Source organism: Symphalangus syndactylus, chromosome X (assembly GCF_028878055.3).
Source record: "Symphalangus syndactylus isolate Jambi chromosome X, NHGRI_mSymSyn1-v2.1_pri, whole genome shotgun sequence".
Taxonomy (NCBI): domain Eukaryota; kingdom Metazoa; phylum Chordata; class Mammalia; order Primates; family Hylobatidae; genus Symphalangus; species Symphalangus syndactylus.
This window is the reverse complement of record NC_072447.2, coordinates 66,307,783-66,320,522: the sequence shown is the minus strand read 5'-3', so window position 1 is coordinate 66,320,522 and position 12,740 is coordinate 66,307,783. Positions and strand designations below refer to the sequence as shown.

At 53.2% G+C, this 12,740-nt stretch overlaps 1 protein-coding gene across 10 annotated transcripts in view; it reads left to right on the top strand.

Annotated features, from left to right (window-relative positions):
• Positions 1-12,172, top strand: part of IQSEC2 (IQ motif and Sec7 domain ArfGEF 2) — an 89,246-nt gene extending 77,074 nt beyond the window's left edge. For 5 of the 10 annotated variants that reach the window (XM_055267235.2, XM_055267234.1, XM_055267237.2 and 2 more), the window contains 7 exons: positions 1,634-1,773; positions 3,173-3,298; positions 5,752-5,851; positions 6,741-6,902; positions 8,557-8,730; positions 9,219-9,268; positions 9,867-12,172. In XM_055267235.2, the coding sequence (XP_055123210.1) occupies positions 1,634-1,773; positions 3,173-3,298; positions 5,752-5,851; positions 6,741-6,902; positions 8,557-8,730; positions 9,219-9,268; positions 9,867-10,832 (1,718 nt within the window). In that variant the 3' untranslated portion in view covers positions 10,833-12,172. The other 5 variants (XM_055267241.1, XM_055267243.2, XR_008654771.2 and 2 more) reach the window with 4 other exon arrangements.
• Positions 12,173-12,740: the final 568 nt, after the last annotated feature.

Sequence of the window (12,740 nt, the reverse complement as noted above, 5' to 3'; positions counted from 1 at the left end):
AGAAGTGGAGAAGGATGGTGAACATGGGAGGAGGGAGTTAGATCAGAGGCCATTTGGAGCTGTCTCCTAGAATTTTGCCATCATTCATTCATCCATTCTTTTTCCCTCTCTCTCTCAATATACGTGTGTGTGTGTGTGTGTGTGTGTGTATGTATGTGTGTGTGTGTATCTTTCCCCCTCTAATTATTAAATAAATAAGCAAATAAATGAAGGTAATACATTCTTATTTCAGAAATGTTGGAAGATTCAGAAAATTAGAAAATTTCTTTTTATCACCCAAAATGTGCCCCCTAGAGGCAATCGTAGTTAATGTTTTGGTGCATTCTAATCTTTTCCCCCATGCATATGTAACTTTTTATATAGTTCAGATCATACTATACATGCAATTTATCTTACTCTTTTCACATAATTTGCTACTGTAATTTTCTCATGCTATTGAAATGTTTTTGTAAATGTCAAGTTTTTAATAGCTGTGCATCATTTTATTAAATGGATATATTATCCTCTATTGTTAAAATTTAGGTTGTTTCAAATTGTCCCCATAAGTAACACTTAGTGAGTATTTTTTTTTTTTTTTTGAGACAGGGTCATGCTTTGTTGCCCAGGCTAGAGTGCAGTGGTGCAATCATGGTTCACTGCAACCTCCTCCTCCCAGGCTCAAGCTATTATCCCACTTCAACCTCCCAAGTAGCTGGGACCACAGGTGTGTGCCACCACACCCAGCTAATTTTTGTATTTTTTGTAGAGATGGGATTTTGCCATGTTGCCCAGGTTGGCTCTCGAATTCCTGGGCTCGAGTGATCCACCTGCCTCAGCCTCCCAAAGTGCTGGGATTATACCACGCCTGCCCTAGCATTCTTTTTTTTTTTTTTTTTTTTTTTTTTTTTGAGACAGAGTCTCAATCTTGTTGCTCAGGCTGGAGTGCAGTGGCGCGATCTTGGCTCACTACAGCCTCTGCCTCCCGGGTTCAAGCAATTCTGCCTCAGCCTCCCGAGTACCTGGGACTACAGGCACATGCTGCCATGCCCGGCTAATTTTTTGTATTTTTAGTAGAGATGAGGTTTCACCATGTTGGCCAGGATGGTCTTGATCTCCTGACCTCGTGATCCGCCTGCCTTGGCCTCCCAAAGTGCTGGGAGTACAGGCGTGAGCCACCATGCCCGGCCTGCACTAGCATTCTTGCACATACATCTTGCACATATTTCTGAGTAGTTCCTTAGGGTAGATTCCTAGAAGAGGAATCACTGGGTACAAACATTTAGCTTCTTGCCAAATTACCTTCCAGAAGAGTTATGTTACCATACATGCCCACTTCCCTGCACTCTTCCTAGCACTGGATTTCCTTTAAAATTATTTTTGCTAATTAGGAAGGCAAACAATAGTATCTGATTGTTTTAATTACAGTGTATTCTGAGTTGTTGAGAAAAAATTCCCCACTCTGGGGAAGATAGCAACTGGCTATTGTATTGAAGGACACCCTCCCTGCCCCAATCCTGGCTAAGGGGCTGAGGGTACACATTAACCCTCAGTCCTGACTATCGTGGCCCATGCCTGGGTGTGGGGGTGGTGGAGCACCCCTACCACCCAGTGCCCATAATTATGTGACATATCCCTGTGTTACTCCCTTCCCCAGGGGTTGACAATGGTGAAGACATCCCCCGAGACCTCCTGGTGGGCATCTACCAGCGCATCCAGGGGCGTGAACTGCGGACCAATGATGACCATGTGTCCCAGGTGCAGGCTGTGGAGCGCATGATTGTTGGAAAGAAACCAGTAAGTGCCTTGGGAGGCTGCAGAGGGGCCAGGGTTCAGGTCTGCCTCTGCCACTAAGTGGTAAGTCACTGCACCTCCCTGAGCCCCAGGTGCCCTTTACTTGCAGTACAGAGTGGGTGATAATGCATTCCTCAGAAGGCTGTGGTGCAGAGTGAATGCATCGAGCACATTCCAAGGCCCATAGTGGGTACTATATAAATATTAGCATCCTTTTCACCTCTGGCTTTGCCTGTCCATCCTAAGTGAAGAGCCAAGCTAATGGTTAGCAGAAAACCAAAGTAAGAACATACTTTAGGCCAGGTGCAATGGCTCGCGCCTGTAATCCCAGCACTTTGGGAGGCCGAGGTGGGCGGATCACCTCAGGTCAGGAGTTCCAGACCAGCCTGGTTATCATGGCAAAACCCTGTCTCTACTAAAAATACAAAAATTAGTTGCGGGCGTGATGGTACATGCCTGGAGTTCCAGCTACTTGGGAGGCTGAGGCAGGAGAATCACTTGAACGCGGGAGGCGGAGGTTGCAGTGAGCTGAGATCGTGCCAATGCACTCCAGCCTGGGGCGACAGAGCAAGACTGTCTCAAAAAAAGGAAAAAAAAAAGAAAATGCTTTAGCCAACAAACATTTGTGGATGCCTTTCCACTGAGCCTAGCATTTTGCTGGGCACCAGTTGGTGCTGGGCATTCATAGATATGAATCAGCCGTGGTCTCTGTCCTTGGGGGCACTCACAGACCAATCGGGGTGTGAGACAAAGACACATATAATATTTCTGCCTTATGGTCCAATTTAGGAGAGGAGAAAGGAGAGAGAGGCCATTTTCAGCCTGGAGAAATCAGGGAAGGCTTCTTGGAAGAGATAATTTTGTGATTGAATTTTTTTTTTTTTGAGATGGAGTTTCACTGTCACTCAAGCTGGAGTGCAGTGGCATGATCTCAGCTCATTGCAACCTCTACCTCCTGGGTTCAAACGATTCTCCTGCCTCAGCCTCCTGAGTACCTGGGATTGCAGGCGCCCACCACCACACCCAGCTAATTTTTGTGTTTTTAGTAGAGACGGGGTTTCACCATGTTGGCCAGGCTGATCTCGAACTCCTGACCTCAAGTGATCCGCTCGCCTCAGCCTCCCAAAGTGCTGGGATTACAGGTGTGAGCCACTGTGCCCGGCCGGGATGGAAATTTGAAAGGGAATTGAAATATGACCATGCAGAGCTGGGCAAGAAAGACATTCCAGAGGGGCAAAGGCAAGGTAGCAGAAAAGTTTAGGCCTTAGTTGCTGATACCCCTTGTGTCAGAGTGACACACATGTATGAGAGGTAAACTTCTTGCGGTTGAAAGTTAAGGTGCCAGGAGGCCTGAAGCTGATGGGCTGGCCTTGCTGACACCTGTTTCTTCATGCCTGTCGAGGTCCTGTCTCTTCCTCACCGTCGACTGGTTTGCTGCTGCCAGCTCTACGAGGTGCCAGATCCAAACCGCCCCCAGAGGCTAGGGTTGCATCAGCGGGAGGTCTTCCTCTTCAATGATCTCCTTGTGGTATGAGCACTGTGGGTGAGGAGATGGGAGGGAGAGAGTGAGCTTGACACCTGAGTCTGGTGTGAACCATATTGATGTTGGTGTGTGGTGTGTGAAGTGTGGCGGGCGAGGTGTTCTGCCACGCCATCTGCATGGTCTCAGGCAAGGCCCAGACCTTCTCTGCCCCTCCTTTTCCTCACAGATGCATTTGGAGGTAGTAACAGACACACAGGGACAGAAAATATGAGGACCAAAGGAGATGACAGACTTACAACCTGGGAAGTGGTAGGAAATATCCCTGTCCACCTCAATAGCCCATAGAGTTGTGTGAAGAGGGGTGAACCTGCGACCCCCAGGTCAGTCTGGAAATCTTCAGTAATCAAGATGCTTGAAGTGGGCTGCACACCATGGCTCACGCCTATAGTCCCAGAACTTTGGGAGGCCAAGGCAGTTTGAATCACTTGAGCCCAGGAGTTTTGAGACCAGCTTGGGCAACATGTCGAAACCCTGTCTCCACAAAAAATACAAAAATTAGCCGGGCATGGTGGTGCACACCTGTAGTCCCAGCTACTTGGGAGGCTGAGTCGGGAGGATCACTTGAGCCCAGGAGGCAGAGGTTGCAGTGTGCTGTGATCGCACCACTGCATTCCAACCTGGGCAACAGAGCCAGACCCTGCCTCAAAAATAAATAAATAAATAATAAAAACAAAATTAAAAAAAGATGCTTGGGCCAGGCACAGTGGCTCATGCCTGTAATCCCAGCACTTTGGGAGGCCGAGGTGGGTGGATCACCTGAGGTGAGGAGTTCGAGACCAGCCTGGCCAACATGGAGAAACCTCGTCTCTACTAAAAATATAAAAAATTAGCTGGGCACAGTGGCGCATGCCTGTAGTCCCAGCTACTTGGGAGGCCAAGGCAGGAGAATCGCTTGAACCCAGGAGGCAGAGGTTGCAGTGAGCTGAGATCGTTCCATTGCACTCTAGCCTGGGCGACGAGCGAAACTCTGTCTCAAAAAAAAAAAAAAAAGATGCTTGAAGTGATTCTTCAAACTGAGCTCATTACAAGTAGAGATGTTTGTCTTTTAGGGGTGGGTTTCTTAGGACTTTGCAGGTTGGAAGGGACTTTCAGGGTCCAGCTTCCTAGATGGGCCACTGGATGTATGACTGCAGGGACAGAAAGCCGCCTTCCTCTAAGGCAGCCAGTTGCCTTGTTAGGCAGCTCTGACTGCTAGAATCTGTCTCCCTGTGGGTTTCTTAAACCATCTGCACTCAACCCTTGGCATCACAAAGAACAAGTGTTGTCCCTCTGCTCCAAGACAGCTCTCCAGGGATTTGAGGACAGTGATCCTGTTCCCCTTGTGGTCTTCTCTCCTTTAGAGCAGGGTTTCTCAGTCTCATCACTGTTGACATTTGGGGCTGGATAATTCTTTGCGGGGACTGTCCTGTGCACTGTAGGATGTTTAGCAGCACCCTGGTCTCTACCTACTAGGTGCTAGTAGCAACCCTTCAACCAAAAATGTCCCCAGATGTAGCTCCATGTCCTCTGGGGGCAATATCACCCCCAGTTGAGGATTGCTGCTTTAGCTGAAGTATTTCCATGCTCCCTCTGAGCCTTAGTTTCCTCCTCTGTGAAATGGAACTAACCCCTACCTCACAGGGTTGTCATGAGGATGAAATGAAATAAGAGGTTTATGTGGAATCTGCCTTACCCCAAGGAGTACCTGGTCCACACAGTCAACGTGTAGACATCCCTCAGGTACTGAAACTGGTGTGTGTCCAGCTCTATGCTAGGCACTGGGTATGCCAGGATGAATCAGACTTAGTCCCTGTTCTCAGGGAGCTCACAGCCCAAAGGACCTAAAAAAGTGCTTTGCGTCATTGTGCCATCCTGAAATCAAAACATTTCCTTTTACGAGCCACTTGCAGACCGCCTGAGGTGTTTGGGGCCTGTGTTAGTTGAGTCCAGAGTGCCCAAGTACTCGACAAAGACGTTGGGTTGTTGAGAGGAAGACTTGTTAACTCTCTACATGGGTTCAGCAGAGATTGCCATTAAGTGCAGGCTCTGGTGAGGCCTGGTGACAGAACCCGACAACCAGACTCCTGCCCTCCCGGGGACTAGCATAGTGCCTGACAAGGGAAAGGTACTGAATCACCATTCTGGAGCTGGGAAAAGGGGTTTACAAATCTCTGTGGGATGTTGGAGCAGGCTTCCTGGAGGAAGCAGGATTCAGTTAGTTCCTGGAAATGTGGTAAACGTCTGTGATGCGTGGTCATTACATCAGGAACTTGCATTTTCTTCCATGTCTCCCATTCTGTCCCTCAAGCTTCCATTCTCCCCAGCTTGTGGGCATGTGTGTTTGTGTGTGTATGTCTGTTAATGGGGTGGGAGGGGAGGGTGGTTACCAGAAATAGGTGCCACGTGGAAATTCCCCACCCAAAGCGCTGCCTCTTGTCTTTTTCCCACCCCTGCCAAAGGTCACCAAAATTTTCCAGAAGAAGAAGATCTTGGTGACGTACAGTTTCCGTCAGTCTTTCCCCCTCGTGGAAATGCACATGCAGCTCTTCCAGAATTCATGTGAGTCCCTTCTTGGATCCCAGCTCCTGAGAGTCTATGTCATGGCGCCCATGCTCACCCCTCATCTATACCAGCTCCAGTTTTTGGAGTCCCTTACAACCGGACCAAGGGTCTCCAAAGCACCTACTTGGTCCCAGGATGAGGGGCAGGCCAGGGTGGAGTATGAGTCGGGTCTAGCCCCTGGTTAGCTCATGGTCTTGCAGAGAACCACAGTGCATGGGTTCTCTGGTGGGCCAAAGAGATGGTGATCATACTGTGCTCTGAAGGATGAACCAGGAGGAGCTTTGTTTCGTGGTATTCTGGGCAGCAGAAGCAATGTGAGTTGAGGCAGAGGTGAGAAGGAAAGGGTTTCGAGAGAGCAGTGCATAGTTGTGTGCCTTTACATCCTGCAGTACAGGGGGTAAGGGGGCCACAGCTACCAGGAGTTTGAGGGCTTTGGGGCAAAGGGGAGCTGCTAAACATGCTCAAGCAGAGAAGAGGCATGATCAGAGTTAGACAGTAGAAAAATTATTTCATGGGCTAGGCATGGTGGCTCACACCTGTAATCCCAGCACTTTGGGAGGCCAAGGCAAGAGGATTGCTTGAGCCCAGGAATTCGAAACCAGCCTGGGCAACATAGTGAGACCCCATATCTACTGAAAATAAAAAAAAAATCTGCGCATATGGTGCATGCCCATGGTCCCAGCTACTCAGGAGGCTGAGGCAGAAGGATCACTTGAGCCCAGGAGTTCAAGGCTGCAGTGAGCCATGATGGCACCACTGCACTCCAGCCTGGGTGACAGAGAGATGTTGTCTCAGGAAAAAAAGAGCAGAAAAGAAAAATTACTTTATGTGTGAGCCACCTTGCACCAGTCCCAACAGACGTGCCCAGTCTCCCCTTTCTCCGCAGATTACCAGTTTGGGATCAAGTTGCTGTCTGCAGTACCTGGCGGGGAGCGAAAAGTCCTCATCATCTTCAATGCCCCCAGCCTCCAGGACCGGCTGCGCTTTACATCCGACCTGCGCGAGTCCATTGCGGAGGTGCAGGAGATGGAGAAATACCGTGTGGAGTGTGAGTAGCCCAGCCATGTCTCCTCCCCGCTCTCCTGAAACAGTGCCCTGCAGAAACCAAGAATCCTATCCTCTGAGAATCTCAGAGTTGAGGGTTAGCTTGTCCAACCTTCCCATCCTCATTTCAAGAGTTCTTCAGCCTCTGCTTGAATACCTTCAGTGACAAGGGGCTCATTACCTCCCAACCGCATTATTATCCCGAACTCTAATTATGAGCCAACTATTCCTTCTAGTGAAAGGTATCAGGGAGAAGAATCAGAGTACTGGAGGTAGGACTATAGTTTTAGATCCCAGGTATACTACTCATTATCTGGGTGAACGGAGCAAATTGCCTAACCTGCCGAGCCCCAGTTTCTTCCTATACGAAACTGGGGTAATGAAGTCTCCTTCACAGAGTCATGGAGATGAAATGAGACAAGGTAGCCGAAATGTCCCAACACATCTTAGGCGTTCAAAAAATCTGTATTTCCTGTCCCATCCTCTCTCCTCCTCTGCTCACATATCAATTCCTGAGCTGAATCCCAGTGGCCTATCCTCTCAGCCCCCAGGGGCCACACCAAGTCATTTTGATCATATATATATATATATAACGGAAAATAGTGATTACATCTCATTCCTCCCGATGCCCTCCAAGTTTTCTCTTCTCCAGGCCAAGCAATCACAGTTAAGTAACATGGTGTTAAGGAGAAAGAGGCAGGCAGACAGAAAGAGAGAGAGGAGGCGGCGGACAGCTCCTTGGTGAGGCCTTCACAGCTCCAGGGCCACTCCACTCCTCAGTGAGGCAGGGATAGAAATTTCAGTTCACCAGATCCTTTGAGACCCTGGGGAAATCCTGAGAGAGGGATTAGTAGCCCAAGACGAGGGGAGGTCAGTAGACACGTGTTTCTATGAGCTCCGTAGGGAGGTGGGGCTGTAGGAGGCCGGAAGCACCCAAGCTCTGGAATCAGGCAGACCTGCTTCCAGAATGTCAGCTCCGCCATTTCCAGCTGTATGACCCTGGGCAAGCTCTAAGACTTCTCGGATTCTCAGTTTCTTCCTCTGCACAATGTGGATGCTAATACTGACCTCAGAACTGTTGTGAGGATTGAGAGAGATCAAATATGTGTAGCGCCCAGCATACTGCCTGGCACATAATAGAGGATTTGATTCCTGTCAGTTTCCTGCTCCTGCCCTTCCAGGAGCCCCTCTGCTCCGGAGCAAGGTATCTGAGAAGTGACTGAACTCTGGAAAGATTGCCCTTTGCCATAGGCTAGAAGGGCCTTCCCGTCCTTACTGTGAACCATCTGCCATGAAGCTCTTTTTTGAAGGGCAGGGATGCTCTGGGAGACCTGACTGCAAGAGGGCATGGGAGGGGAGAAGTCAGAAGGGTGAAAGGAAGGGAAAGGGAACAGGGAGAGCAGGCACCAAGCGGGATGAAGGGAAGGCTGAGCAGGAAGGGAGGGTGCAAGACGGGAGCTGGGCACTAAGGGTGCTTCAGTGATGGAGCTGCAGTTTTGGGGGAGACAAGGGCTGTTCGTCCAAGGGACAAAACAGGAAGCCTGGGGACAGAGGGAGGGAGGAGGAAGGAGGACGGCCCATGGAGGGCTAGGGTCAGTCAGATGGGCTCTCACTCCTCTTCCTGACCTTTGCTCCCTGTCTCCCCGACTGCCACCCAGCGGAGCTGGAGAAGCAGAAAGGTATGATGCGGCCTAACGCCTCACAGCCTGGAGGGGCCAAGGACTCAGTGAATGGGACGATGGCCCGCAGTAGCCTGGAGGACACTTACGGGGCAGGCGATGGGCTCAAACGGGGCGCACTCAGCAGTTCCCTGCGAGACCTCTCTGATGCAGGTAAGCCTTCTGGGCCCCTGCCCTGGCTGGGGAGACATGGGACCGGGTGTCCTCTTTGCCTCCTGTCACTGGCGGCCAGCCTTCCCTCCACCTGCCACACATGCACGCACCCTGCCTTCATCCAGAGCCCTGGGCGCTGTGCCACAGGGGGCCTGGGAGCCAGGTCAGAGCAGGGGGAGCCCAGCGTTTGGGCCAGGGAGTGTGAAGTGGGGCCACAGTCTTGGTCCCTCTCTCTCGCTGCTCCCCCTCTCCTCCTCTTCTCCCTCTTCTGTCTCTCCTGTACCTCCACTCCTCCTTCTCCATCTTTTCCTCCTCTTTCTCCTCCTTCTCCACCTCTCCTCCCCACCTCCCCCTCTTCAATGGGGGAAAGGGATAATGGGGTGTCTGTCCCCGGGAGGGGCCCAGTCCTGGTGCCCAGCTCTGGAGCCCAGCAGGGTAGGGAGGGGGGGTTGCTGCTCTGACGCTGGGCTCCTTGCTTGTGGGTGCAGGGAAGCGGGGGCGGCGTAACAGCGTGGGATCGCTGGACAGCACCATCGAAGTAAGTGCCAGCTCCTGCCCCACTCGTCCTCTGCATGAGCCCTGCCCCGGCCATGGAGACCCAGAGGAGGAGGGGACCTGTTGCTCCCCCTCTTCCCTGCTGGGAACCGTGCGGCTGCCTCTCCCGGCCAACCACTCTCTCCATCTGTCCTCAACTCTGTCTGTCCTCATTCTGCCTGTCTCTCAGTCTGTCTTCCACTCTCCCATGCCCCCTCTCAACCCCAGGGCCGACGGCGAGTAGGGATGCCCTTGGAGTTGGGCCACGAGAAGCTCTTACCTCCAAGTCCTGCTCTTTGACCCTGGGCGAGTCACTCTGCCTCTCTGGGCCTAACCTTTTCCCTGCCTGCAAAATGGGGATGAGGAGGAGGTACTGCTAATTTCTCCTCTCCCAGTTGAGGCTCAGCTGAGATAGTGGATGTGACAGCCGAGCTTTGCAAGCTGGGGAGCTCCACATACGCGTACAGGACCGTGATTTGGTTTTTATTACAACTTGGGGTTTGCTGTCTCCCCAGCTCCAGCCCTCAGGGACAGGGGTGGAATTTAGGGCTGGGGGTTTAGGGCATCTAGCCTGGCCTGACTTCCCCCCTCCCCCCTTCCAGGGGTCTGTTATTAGCAGTCCACGCCCTCACCAGAGGATGCCACCTCCGCCCCCACCCCCGCCGCCAGAGGAGTACAAGAGCCAGAGGCCCGTCTCCAACTCCTCATCCTTCCTGGGCTCCCTATTTGGAAGCAAGCGGGGCAAGGGGCCCTTCCAGATGCCACCACCGCCAACAGGCCAGGCCTCTGCCTCCTCTTCATCTGCTTCTTCCACACACCACCACCACCACCACCACCATCATGGCCATAGCCACGGTGGCCTGGGGGTGCTGCCTGATGGGCAGTCCAAGCTCCAGGCCCTGCATGCCCAGTATTGCCAAGGACCGGGCCCTGCCCCACCACCCTACCTCCCACCCCAGCAGCCCTCTCTTCCCCCACCTCCCCAGCAGCCCCCACCCTTGCCCCAGCTGGGCTCCATTCCACCGCCTCCCGCCTCAGCCCCACCTGTGGGGCCACATCGCCACTTCCACGCCCATGGCCCAGTCCCAGGGCCCCAACACTATACCTTGGGCCGGCCAGGCAGGGCACCCAGACGGGGGGCTGGAGGACACCCTCAGTTTGCTCCACATGGCCGCCACCCCTTGCACCAGCCCACATCCCCACTGCCCCTGTACAGTCCTGCCCCCCAGCACCCTCCAGCCCACAAACAGGGCCCTAAGCACTTCATCTTCAGCCACCACCCACAGATGATGCCAGCAGCAGGCGCAGCTGGGGGCCCTGGATCCCGGCCACCAGGGGGCTCCTACTCCCACCCCCACCACCCCCAGTCACCATTGTCACCACACTCACCCATCCCACCCCACCCCTCCTATCCACCCCTCCCCCCACCCTCCCCTCACACCCCGCACTCACCCCTTCCGCCCACCTCCCCCCATGGCCCGCTGCACGCCTCTGGGCCCCCTGGCACAGCCAACCCCCCCAGTGCAAACCCCAAGGCCAAGCCAAGCCGGATCAGCACCGTGGTCTGATGAATGGAGAGAGTGAGCTGGGGAACAGGAAAGTCTGGGGAACCACAGGAGAGGGACCTTGCACCCTCTTTGCTTCCTTGGTTTTTTCAAAAATATATATACACATAGCAACGTCCTCCTCCCCATGTCCTCCCTGCCTTGGGACCCATCCTCTCACCCCCAGCAGTTGCCATGGGGTTTCCTTCCAGATTCGAGGATCCTTGCCACTTGAAGCCTGGACTCAGGGTGCTCCAGCGCTGGGGAGTGGTGAGGGCCTTCCAGAGATCCTCGTTCTCTGTCTCCCGTCTTCTTCTTCCCCACTTTTCCCTGGAGGTCTAGCTCTGTGGCCTCAGACCTCTGGGCCTGTGTGAGCTCCCTGTGAGCTCTGGCTGGCGGAGAAGGGCAGGTGTCCGGAGCTGTCGGGGTGAAGGCTTCCCCAGGGCTCCTCTGGCCGTGTGGGGCTAGGAGAGCGCTCTGTAGAGTTGTGGCCAAACCTCAGCTGGCTCAGCCCTCTCTCTGACCTCAGGGCCTGGCCACACACTTCCATGTGTCTTTTTGCCTGCTGGAGGACACGGACCATTGATGCACTCGGTGGGTGGGACCCTGCTTGTGTTGGCCCCACGTGGGGCAGTGCTTCCTCTCTCGAGCCAGTCTATGCCCTTTCTCCAGTAGGCCCCAGCCCAGACCTCTTTGGCTTCAGGAACTTGCCTCGCCCTGCAACGTTCTTATCCTGATCAAAGTCCAGACAGGTTTTGGGGGGGGCTCAGGTCTGGGATGAGAAGGGCACTGCCCTCCCTCACCCATATTGCATGCCCCCCCCATTCCCTAACACCTACCCCACCTACAGCTGAAGACAATGCACTTTACAGATATCGCCCACACACACCTCGCTGGGGCAGGGCACCCAGCATCAGCCCTGGGGAGAGAGGCTCCCAAAGGGCCACCATGAGCCCAAGATATCCTTTCTGAGGCAGAGATTGAAGCCATCAGAGCTGGGGTTGGGAGCCCGAATGCCTGAGTCCTTCTGTCCGTCAGAATCTCCGCTGCCTCTCCAGCCCTTTTGCAGCCCTGTTTATTTATTATAAATATATTTTTTACAAGCCCCAGCTCCTCTTCTTGCCCCACATATCCAGCTCCTCACTCAGCTCCTGCCTCCCTCTCCCCTCTCCACCATGGGCTGCAGTATAGACAGACAGACGGACCCTGGCTGTACGAAGGGCCAGGGCCACTGGGGCTTGGGGGCGGGGGAGGGTGGCAGTGGGAGGGGCTGTATGGAGAGGAGCTGGGGTTCAGGCATTGTCTTTTTTCCTCCTTGTATATAAGAATGTATATTTGATGCCTCATAAAAGACCTTGTGCTCACCTCCTGCCTCTGCCTCCTACTTCTGCGCCCCTTCCCCACTGTGGAGCCCATGGAGAGAGGCCTTAGCCCAGGGAGGCAATGCGCTAATGGTAGAAATTCAGGCACCTGGGTGGACGAGATGCTTTGCTTGGAGGGAGGTGGGAGTGAGGGAGGTTTTCCTATCTCATTTCATACACAGTTTGCACGACAGAGTGGCAAGAGTATGGGCTTTGGAGTTGATCCAGTTCACATCCCAGGGTTTTCACTTCCTAGGCATGTGAATTCGGGAGAGTCACCCTCTCTGCGTCTCAGTTTCCTCAGTGTAAAACTTGGGGTGATAAGCCGTTGCCACATGGAGATATGATGATTCCCAGGGGTAATGGATGCCAAGGAGCCAGGACAGGGCTGAGCAAGTTAGTTCCCTTGTCTTCCTTTCATAGGATAAATGCTTCCTTCCACTCTTGGGGCGTCTCCTCTCACCCTGGATGTGGCTGGCCTGGCCTGGCCTTGGAGCTCCTCCCTCATCCCCACAATGGCTGGCCACATTTCTATCCTTGAGGGTAGGGGAGTGATTTGGAAGGCACAGGG